Raw genomic sequence first — 10,886 nt, forward strand, 5'->3', positions numbered from 1 at the left:
CAGCTGTGGTGTCTATCCTGGGGCACCTTAGGGAGAGGCCTGAGTGACAATTTCTAGACTGTCATCCCTGAGTGAATGACCTCTCATTGAGCAATAATTAACTTGGCCACCGTGAGAAGAATTCAAACTGTGGTGGTGAAGGGGGTAGGGCCTGGTCAAGGCAGGCCTTATTGCTGGAGAAAGGAGGAGTCCTGAAATGGGGGCCCATAGGCATGTGTGTTGTTATCATTCCCTCCTGTCTACCTACCCTGCAGGTCAGTCACCCTGACCTGGGTGCCATTCAAAATATTTAACCAACAGTGAGGAACAGGGATTGACCAATCAGAACAGATACAAGCTGTGCCCTGAATGGAGCAGTCCTGGAAGCCATGGCCATGCCAAGCATTGCCTCTCTAGTTGCCAGACAGTGGGAATGGATTCCAGGAGAAGGACTGAGATACAGGGGCCGTACAAGAGAGTTCAGGTGGCTTAGGGAAGTGCTGTGAACCAATGTCATGGAAGTGTTTCAGACTTTAACAACTAAACCTCTACTTGCCTTGGCCTTTGAACCCAGTCACAGGTGGGTGTCCTTGCCCCCTCCCATTGGGAAAATCATGGACCATCCTCTTCTCTTGGCTGTAGGCATGGGGTAAGTGAATGATGCCAAACTGTAGAAATACCAGGGACTTTGTCTGTTTCAGACTGGGGATGGGCTGCTTTGTTTTCCTCAGTGGCTGTGATCTGATTCTTACTGAGGTGAGAGGAAACCTATAAGAGGCAGGAGCTGAGGGAGGGGTTAGTAAGGGGTTGGGGGACAAAGAGAAACCCCTTTCCTTCAAAGATAAAGGCAAGGAGGTGATGGGGCTCTGAACTGGATTCATCTCATGCAAATAAATCTCATCCCCAGAAATGAAATCATCACCCCACTCTGAAAATTAATATCCCATTTCTCTGAGGCCTGGCTCCTGCATTCCTTATGGTTCCTTCCTCTTGGGCTCCCTGTGATGGGGGCTGGAGGCTGGAGGCTGAGGTGAGATGGTCCCTTCTACATGCACAAACTACAGTGTCAGGCTCCAAGGGTATAAAACATTTTATTATGAAAACTAATAACTTAAGTCAGTTCTGTACAAAGTCAGTAGGATGTCTGGTCCAATGCGCAGTCTAAGCTTTCATCCCCATCCCAGGAGGGGACAGGAGTCTTGCACCAGAAAATATGGGGAGACCAATGGCTGGCCAGACATCTGGAGCACTGTGCCAGACCAAGGGAGGCCAAGATGGGGTGTGGCCGAGTGAGGGTCCATACAGTCCATCTCGCTGTGCCAGGGCCAACTTGCCCCTGGGAAGCCAAGTGCTGTCTGCACAGGCTTGCCCCTCTGGGGGCACTGGGTCACTCCTGGGGATAGCTTGGCTAAATCAGTGCTTCCAACTTCTGCTCAAGCTACAGCTGATCTCTGCATGGACTGGAGCAGGTCGACTCAGCAAAAGCATGTCCTCGAGCAGGCCAGTGATGTCAACATCTCCAATGATAGGGCGAAAGAAGAGGTCCCCAAGCAGGCTGGGAGGAATGGACTTGAGGGTAGAGGCCATGAGGAGGACACGAGCCAAGCGGCCTTGGCCTGCTGGACACCAGGGTTCCAGGACCTCACACAATGCTTGATGAGCTTCCTGTTGCAGGTGCCAGATGTGGGAGGAGGCATGAAGGCCTGGCATGTCTGTGGGCAGAGGGTGAAGAGGGCTGGTGAGCACCCCACGCCCAGCCACCCCTGGGTGAGACTGGCTCCAGACCTGAGGCTACTGCTCAGCCTTTGAGGCCCCACTACCATCTCCTCCATTTACTTTTTTCACTCTATTCATCCATCCATTTATGAAGAGGCAGTATAGAGTAATGGTGAAGAGCCAAGCTGCCTGCATTTGAATTCTAGGCTGTCACTTATTAGCTGTCTGACCTTGGGCAAGTTATGTCAGCTCTGTGCCTTGGTCTCCTCATCTGTAAAATGGGTATAATATCAGTACCTATTTCCTCAGCTTGTTATTTTTAAAAAGATTTTATTAATTTCTTTTTAGAGAGAGGGGAAGGGAGGGAGAAAGGGAGAGAAACATCGATGTTCAAGAGAAATATTGATAGTTGCCTCTCACATGCCCCCAACTGGGGACCCTGCCCACAACCCAGGCCTGTGCCCTGACTGTGTATCAAACTGGCCACCCTTCAGCTCACAGGCCAGTATTCAATCCACTGAGCCATACCAGCCAGGGTCTAGGCTTGTTACAATGTTTCAAGGAGCTGGTATATGTAAAACCATAGAATTGGGCCTAGCATATGGTGAGTATAATGTGAGTATTTTCCTATTATTATTATAATCAATTACTGTAATTTCTTGCGGGCCTCTTGGCAAGGAGTTCTCATCTAGATGCCCTGCAGATTACAAAGAACACTAACTACCTCAATCCATTGCTTTCCTGGCTGAACTTTACAAAGGCTCCTCCCTCCCCTCCCCCACACCTCCTTATTTTCATTCCTCTTCTCTGTGTGATTTATCTAAACCCACATAATTTTACCTGTCTCTGAGGCACAACTGTGTCTGCCTACCCTCCCTCCCTGACTCCCACCTTTCCTGAGGGTCAGGGCAAGCTTTTGGGGCAGAGTGGCAAGGGCCAGTCTTTGGTGTGAACAGATTTGAGTTTCTGTTACTGCTCTGCCCCTACCTGGCTGTGACCTTCAGCAAGTCACTTAGCCTCTCTGAGCCTCTTTCGTGAGATGCCTGATATGAGGAGGACCCAAAGAGATAACAAATGTCAAACCCTTAGCAGGTGCCTTTCCTGGCCGGGCCCTCCCCCCTCCAGCCTTGGCCCTCAGCCTGTAGTGTCTGGGAGCTCACCAGGGTTGAAGAGGATGGTCCCTTTCAGGTACGCATACTCTTTGGGGCCCAGCTCCAGGCTCCAGAAGGACTCCAGGCAGCACTGAAGCCACTGTACTGCAGCAAGTGAGGGCTGGGGCCGATCCGGCTGCTGGCCAGTGCCTGCACTGCCGCTAGGCTCCTCCAGCAAGATCTTCCTGAGTATGCTGGGAACTGGGGCCTCCGCCACCTCGAAGGTCACAGTGTCTTGGGCCAACCCAATCAGGAAGAGGGGGGCCCAGCAGCCCCGCAGCAGCTGCCGCTGATCCTGGGGGGGCAGCTGGCAGAAGGATGGCAGATTTCTGAGGAAGACCACTGTCTTGGCCAGAACGTCCAAGGCCTCCCGGCAAGTGCGATGGGGGGCACACAGCCTGACAGGCCGGTGCTGCCTGCAGAGGCAGTGCCTAGGCGCAGGGGGCACCGAGGGCCTGGCCCTGAGGCTGGGGCTCAAAAGTGCATACAGAATGGCTGGGCGCTCTGCAGCACACTGGCATGGGCAGGTCCCCGCCTGGCTGGAGCTCATGGTTGAGGATCCACTCCTTCTTCCTCCAAGCTCTCCCGCCCTCTGCTGTACGCTGTGGGTGCTATTTATATTCCCAGTGGGATGGAGGGGGGAACGGCCTGGCAACCTTGACTCCAGGAGTCATGTTCATTGAAAAAAAAAAAGAAATACACTGACCCTGGCAGGCCTGGCGGGGAACTGCTGGGGGAGGGGTACTTGGAAGTTCCACGTGGGCCTGATATCGCTTCAGTCAATGAAGTGGATGGTGCAGGGCATGGGGCCACCTGTCCACTGGCCCAGCTGCCCCTTATCGGATGACTCAAGTAGATAAACAGGGTCATTAACCCCAGCTGTACCAGGGAACCAAGGCCTCAGGTGCACAATCAGCAGCTGACCATGGCAGCCTTCCTTACTGGTTGCCTATAGGACTCACTAAACTGGGAAGGCAGCCCCAGAGCTGGACAAGCCTTGAACACAAGGCCCAACCTGGAAGTGCCTTATCACTGGCCTGTTTGCCTAACCTTGGGGCTCAGTTCCTGTTGTTGGTAAGGAGCAGGCTGCAGGGAAGGGAGCCAGAAACCTGGGGGGCTGGGAGGACTTTGCCCACTGTGCAGTGCAGGAGGCTCCTTCCTCTGACTCCAGTTCTGGGACCTCTGCAGAAATAAGATCCTTAAGAACTCTCCTTCTCCAATCTGGATTCCTAGAGCTCCTGAAAGGCTGTATCTGTTGGGAAGCCCTTGCAGGATGATAATGAAATATGGCTGCTGCTTACTGAATACCTACTATGTGCTGGGAACTCTCCACTCTAATATTCAGAGCCTCCCTATGAGGTAAGACTTTTACTTTTGAGACTCAGAGAAGTGAAGCGAATTGCCCAAGGTCATGATGCTAAGAAGAAAGAGCCCAGATCTGTCTGATTTCAAAGTCTGTGCTTGTTCTTCCACACCCATTGACCCAACTGTGCAGCTAGAAGAACTCCGGTGGCCTGAGTTTCCCAGCGTGGGTGGCTCCCTGGGCCCTCACCTTGGCACTGCCTTGTTTGCAGGTGTTGCCCACTTAAACCTACGCAGAAACATTGCTCTGTCTCTAGCCACATGGCAACTCTGTCCCTGGCAACTGTCCCAGGTGGTGGGGCACGGGGTGTGAGAGTGGCGGGAAGGTCCTCAACTGTGTCATGTCTGTGGACCTTGCCAAGCCAAGACTGCCTGGGCAACTGTCACTGTCCCTGGCACTAGCTCCTGGCTCCCAGTTGCGACATTGGGCTGACCCCCAAATCTCTGTGAGCCTCAGGAGCTTCATCTGGAACAGTAATGCCTGCCTGCAGGGCTGCAGTGAGGACAAAGTGAGATCCTGGATGTCAGATTCCAAGCAGTTTATGACATACGTTAGGACTTTGCTCCGCATTGCCTCTGCCTAAGGACCTAAGCCTCAGTAGACAAACAGGCATGCCTCTTTCATCTGTTAATAATTTTAATCCTTACATTTATAAAGTTCCTTTCATGGCCTTTTTTTTTCTCAATCTTCATATCTTCCCCTCAAAGGGGACTCTGGGGTCAGACTGCCTGGGTCTAAAGTCTGCTGCACCACTTAGTCGGGCGACCTTGAGCAAGTCACTTTAGATTTCTGTGTACCCTTTCTTCATCCTTAAAAGGGTAGCAAGAAAGGCAAATAGTGGATATTGGTTTTGTGGGGCCTAAAACTTACACAATTTGGAGGGCTGTCTCTTTTTTTAATTTATTGACTTCAGAGAGAGAGACAGAGAAAGAGAGACGGAAACAGGATTTTGTTGTTCTCCTTATTTACACATTCATTGGTTGATTCCTGTATGTTCCCTGACGGGGGATCAATACTGCAACTTTGGCGTATCAGGACGATGCTCTAACCAACAGAACTACCTGGCCAGGGTGAAGGGCTCTCTTTAGTAATAGAAAAGCAAGTAAGTATAAAAGTGGGTATTTAAAATGAGAAAACAAGTCACTACCAATTACAAACTAAAATGAGCTGACTGAAAACACAAACATCAGAAACTCAGGAAAATAACAAAATACTTCTGCTGACCAGTTGCCTGACAGTATTTGCCTGCGTGTTTTAGCTGTACACTTTTGCTCATCTCTTCACCTGTCAGTGCCAGTTCTTTTGAAACCATCACAAACAAAAAGTTTGCAAGTACAGGGAACTATTTTTTTTTTACTTTGAACCATTTGAGAGTAAATTTTTGCCTTCCTAATGCCTCACAACTCTCGAATACTTTAGTGTGCACTTCCTACAAACAAAGATGTTCTCCTATGTAACCATAATATAATCATCAAAATCAAGAAATGAACATCTAATCTCAGACCCCATTTCAGTTTCACCAAATGCTCCCATGACCTAAGTTACAGTGAAAGGGCCTGGTCCAGAACCTCACACTACATTTCTCTGTCCTGTCTCTTTGTCTCCGTCAGTTGGGGAACCTTCTCTCAGTCTTTCCTTGCCTTTCAGGACCTTGACACTTTGGAAGGGTTGTAGTTATATGGCAGCAAATCTCTCAATTTGGGTTTGTTTGAGGCTTCCTTATGATTAGATTTGAGTTACGTTTCTTTATTTTTTTACTTACAAATGTTTTATTGATTTTAGAGAGAGACAATTTATTGTTTCATTTATTTATGCATTTATTGATTGATTCTTTTTTTTTTTAAGACTTTACTTATTTAGCTCTGGCTGGTGTGGCTCAGTGGATTGAGTGCCAGCCTATGGACTGAAATGTTGCCAGTTTGATTCCCAGTCAGGGCACATGCCTGGGTTGTGGGCCAAGCCCCCAGATGGGGGTGTGTGAGAGGCAACGTATAGATGCATGTCTCATACATCGATGTTTTGAAAGAGATTTTAAAAAAATCTTTAAAAATATATTTTACTTATTTATTTTTATTTCTTTTTTAAAAAGATTTTATTTATCTGTTTTATTTTTAGACAGAGAAGGGAAGGGAGGGAAAAAGAGAGGGAGAGAAACATTGATCAGGATTGGGACCAAACCAGTAACTCAGGCATGCATCCTGGCTGGGAATCAAACTGGCAACCTCCTGCCTTGCAGAGGATGCCCAACCAACTGAGCACACCAGTCAGGGCACTGGTGGATTTTTGTATGTGCCTTGCCTGGGGATCGAACCCGGAACCTTGGCATATTGGGACAATGTCTAACCAAGTGACCTACCGAGCCAGGACCAAGTTATGTATCATTAGTGGGAGTATCACAGAAGTGATGCTGTGTTCTTCTTGATACATCCTTTCAATGAACACACATTTCCATTTGTCCCATGGTTCACTTTGGTCACTGATTAAGGGATGTCTGCCAAACTTCTCCACTATAGTTACTCTTTCCTCTTTGCAATGAATCAGTATTTCGTGAGGAGGCATTTTGAAACAATGTAGCTATTCCTCCTCATACTTTGAATGTATGTATGTAGGTACTTAGGTATGAACTCCTGGTCTCCTATTTCACTCAGTGGCTTGTAATCTGTCATTATCATGATTTATTTTGATGCTGTTTGTCACAGATTTGGCCAAAGGGGGCCACATTCAAGATGGAGTCTATATTCTTTTGATATTCCCCATGAGTCTCTGAACACCTTTTATTTTCTGGTACAACAAAATGTCATTTTTCTAGCTCCTGTAATCAACCAATACTCCAAGAAGTTCAGACTCAATCTTTTAGTGGAGAATAGTATGTAAAAACTGTGACCTGGGCACTGGAGTCATATTTAGAAACCAAGATCCGCTCATTGCTGTTAGGGTGTCACTGCTCCCAGGCCCTCCCAGAGCTAAGGGACGTGGGTACATGAGTGCATTAACACACACGTTTCTATTGAGCTCTATACCTATTTATAAATACTAAAAAACATGAATTCAGACTACTATCTGCAATGTTAATCTACTATAATGAGGCTTATTCCAGTTTTCACCCTTTCTATATTTATGCTTCCCTTCTCTGACACTGATAAACCTGGCTTCCATTATTCTTAATTTATTAACTTGTTGGATCAAGCCCCTGCTTGTAACCAATCTCCCATCTCTGCCCCACCCCATCCCATGAGAGATACCTTCCTCACCCCACTTGGGCTCTGATACCTTTTGCCAGGATGCCCCCCCCCCCCCCACTCAGGGTCCCCTTCTTCACCATGCTGAGCCTCTGTCACCCCATGCCAGGTTACCACCACTGGTGGTTGCCCTCCCCACCTTGCTGGGGCTCCTTCCCCCTCTGGCACACACCTCTACCTTGTTGTGCCCAACCTAATTGTTTCAGGACTAAAATTTTTCAGGAGGAGAAAGGAAGAGGAGGAGGTAAAGCTGTCAATGACTATTAAATATAAATTTCTACAGTGAGATTAGAGAGATGATTCTGTTTTTTCTCTTGCATGGTTGGTAAAAAAAATTCCTTCTTGACAGTCAGGACACATAAACCTGCCACTTCACACAGAGATGCATATGCCACTTACAGTGCTGCTTATAGTTTTGTAGCAGGAATTTTGATAAACTCTACATTGTGGAGTTCCTATCAAAAAAGAAAGATAGCAGGGAGCATTTATAATCGCATGTGCTGAGTATTCCTTATAGGAAATATCTTCTCTTTTGAGTTGATCTCAGTATGAAATGACAACTTAGTGATAACTGATAGGATTTTGCACAGCTTTGCTTCTTGTTCCACACATATCCTTTTTTCTCCTCCATCACCCACGTACTGCCAGGCATCTTGGGAATCATTCATATTGGGAAGTGGGATTAGAGTGGGAAGAAACAGTGGTCTTAAACCAGTTGTAGTCTTACAATTTATTTTTTTAAATAAAAAATACACATGACCCTATCACATTGCTGGGGCCTCTCCCGGTGCCTTGAATGGGCCCGTGCAAGTGCAAGTCCCTGAAGTTCCAGCTTCACTGGCTGTACAGAATATCTGCCTCTAATAGTGCCTGCCTTCCCTAGATGTTTGTAAGGCTCACATGAGGTGTTTGTGAGGACACAAAGTGTCTGGCACACAGCAAGTGTTGAATGCAATGGCAATTCATGAACGGCTACTTTTAAGTAAGGGAGTAACGAGATCTGGCTTATCCTTTAACCAAAAGATTGCTCTGCTTGCTGGGGGGAGGGTGGACTATAAAGGGATAAGAACAGAGGTAAGACCAGTTAGGAAGCTGTAGGTATAGTTATCCAAGCAAGAGGTGATCCAATTTAGCAAGGTGAGAAGGGACAAAATCAGAATATGTTTTAGAGGGAGAGCTGATAGGACTTACTAGTGGATGCCATGAGACTAGATTTTTGGCTGTGTGAATGGATGGGCAAGTGGAGGCTTGGGCTTTGGCGAACACATGCTTGAAGGGGCCATTTACTCAATGGGAAAGACCTTGGGAGGAATTAATTTCTGTGTGTGGGTGTAAAGATGTTGGCCATGTTAGTTTTTTTAAAAACACTAATTCTTGAATAAAAACAAATATCTAGTCAGAATTCAAATTTCAAATTGTCTCATAAAGTTATATTTTTTACTGCAGCAAAACACACATACCATTAAATTGACCATTTTACCTGTATAATTCAATAGTATTAAGTACATTCACATTGTTGTGCAACCATCACCACCTTCCATCACAACCTTCCATCACTAGAACTTTTTCATATTCTGAAAGTCATGTGTCTTTTGAGATATCTGTTAATTATCCAAGTGGAGTTGTCCAGGAGGTAGTTAATTAGATGAATCTGGATCTCAGGAGAGATCTAGGCCTGAAATATCGTGAGATCACCTCTGGAGAAAGTGTAGAGAGGCAAAGAGGATAGAACAAAGGACAGGGCCTCCAACATCTTTACAAGTCTGGGTAGGACAGGGCACTGGGAAAGTGTTAGTGAGTGAGAAGGAAACCAGGTAAGTGTTGTGACACAGAGCTCTTATTAGTTTGCTGGGGCCACCATGACAAACAACCACAGACTGACTTGAATGACAGAAAATTATTTTCTCCAATCTAGAGGCTAGAAGTCCAAGGTCAAAGTGTTTAACTCATTAGGACTCTCTTCTGCTTGCAGACAGCTGCCTCTTGTGTCCTCTCCTCTGTGGTTGGTCTCTTTTCTTACAAGGACACTAGTCCTGTTGGAGGAGGGGCCCGTTCTTATGAACTCATTTAACTTTCATTGCCTTTTTATAGGGCCCTATCTCCCAAAACAGTCACATTGAGGTTTCAGTATATGAATTTGGGGAACGTAATTCTGTCCATAACTGAAGCCTAAAGACAAAAGTGTTTCCATAAGGAAGAAGGGCCAACCTGTGTCACATGCAGCTGAGAAACTGAGAAAGGTAACAGGGGTCCATAGTCAGAGGCTTTTAAGAAAAGACTGACTAAACTGAGGAGAGGTGGAAGGTAAGGAAGTAGAGAAACAAATATAACAATCTTTCCAAATTCTGCTGTGAATTTAGCACTGAAAATTGGGCCCTGGATGGGGTGTGGCTTAGTGGATTAAGCACAGACCTGATAACTGAAGGGTCACAGGTTAAATTACCTGTCAAGGCACATGCCTGGGTTTCTGGGGAACAAGAGGCAACCAATCCATGTTTCTCTCAGACATCGGCGTTTGTCTCCCTTTCTCCCTCCCTTCTCCTCTAAAAATAAATAACGTCTTTAAAAAAAAACTAAAAATTGGGGCACGGTAGAAAAAAGTGGGTCCCATGATAGTAAAAAAGGTAAGTGACATTAGAGCATGTTTGTAAGTTGAAGGGAATGATCTGGAAGAAATTTGTGAAACAGGAAATGTAAAAAAAGGATAGCAAGGCTGGAGCCCCTGAAAGACTAAGATGATGAAACTCACTGCCAAGCGGTGAGGTTGTGCTTAGATAGATGCCTGGGACCTGTCCCCTACATTAAAAGGACTTAAGGTCGAATACAGCACTATTACATACTTTGCAGGCCCTAGCACAAAATGAAAATTTGAGGTTCCTTGTTCAAAGATCATTAGGAATTTCAGGACTGCATCAGAAGAGCATTAAACCAAGCACAGAGCTCCTTTAAGCTGAGGATCAGGGCGACTGAATATTGCGTATGCCACTAAGCCTGGTGGAGTTGGTAATGATGATGGAGGTAGGCTGACCTTTGGGCAGGTCCCTTCTCCTTTCTGGGTCTCCACTGCCTCGGGGAAGGACTGGAAGAGATGACTGTGGACACTTTCAGATTGACCGTTCTAGAACCTGGGAAACCACTCTCAAGGCGGTTGAGTCAAGTTTGTTTCTTTTTCACTTCCAAGTCCCGCCTCCACGCTCCCCGCCCCCGCAGATTAACTCTGGGATTTCTGGAAGGCTCCAAAGCGTCTGGTGACCATAGCAACGCACTCCAAACTTGGGAGCCTTCGGTTCCGCCCACAGCTTACTGGGCGCGCTTGTTGATTGGCTCAGCAAGTTAGCCAGTGGTCGAGGAAGCGGGCTGTTTGCTGCGTGCTCAATGGCCTCCAGGCGAGAAAAAGACAGGAAGAGAGGCGGAGAAGGCGGGTCGGAGCGGCGAATC

At 47.0% G+C, this 10,886-nt stretch overlaps 1 protein-coding gene across 1 annotated transcript; it reads right to left on the reverse strand.

Moving 5' to 3' along the window:
- Window positions 1-1,051: 1,051 nt before the first annotated feature.
- Window positions 1,052-3,453, reverse strand: NR0B2 (nuclear receptor subfamily 0 group B member 2). The gene is made up of 2 exons (XM_028512611.2): window positions 2,856-3,453; window positions 1,052-1,691 (listed from the first exon to the last, which is right to left on the reverse strand). The coding sequence occupies exons 1-2, from the start codon at window positions 3,394-3,396 to the stop codon at window positions 1,393-1,395; spliced, it is 840 nt and encodes a 279-aa protein (XP_028368412.1). The 5' UTR covers window positions 3,397-3,453; the 3' UTR covers window positions 1,052-1,392.
- Between the last annotated feature and the right edge of the window lie 7,433 nt (window positions 3,454-10,886).

Source organism: Phyllostomus discolor, chromosome 5 (genome assembly GCF_004126475.2).
Source record: "Phyllostomus discolor isolate MPI-MPIP mPhyDis1 chromosome 5, mPhyDis1.pri.v3, whole genome shotgun sequence".
Taxonomy (NCBI): domain Eukaryota; kingdom Metazoa; phylum Chordata; class Mammalia; order Chiroptera; family Phyllostomidae; genus Phyllostomus; species Phyllostomus discolor.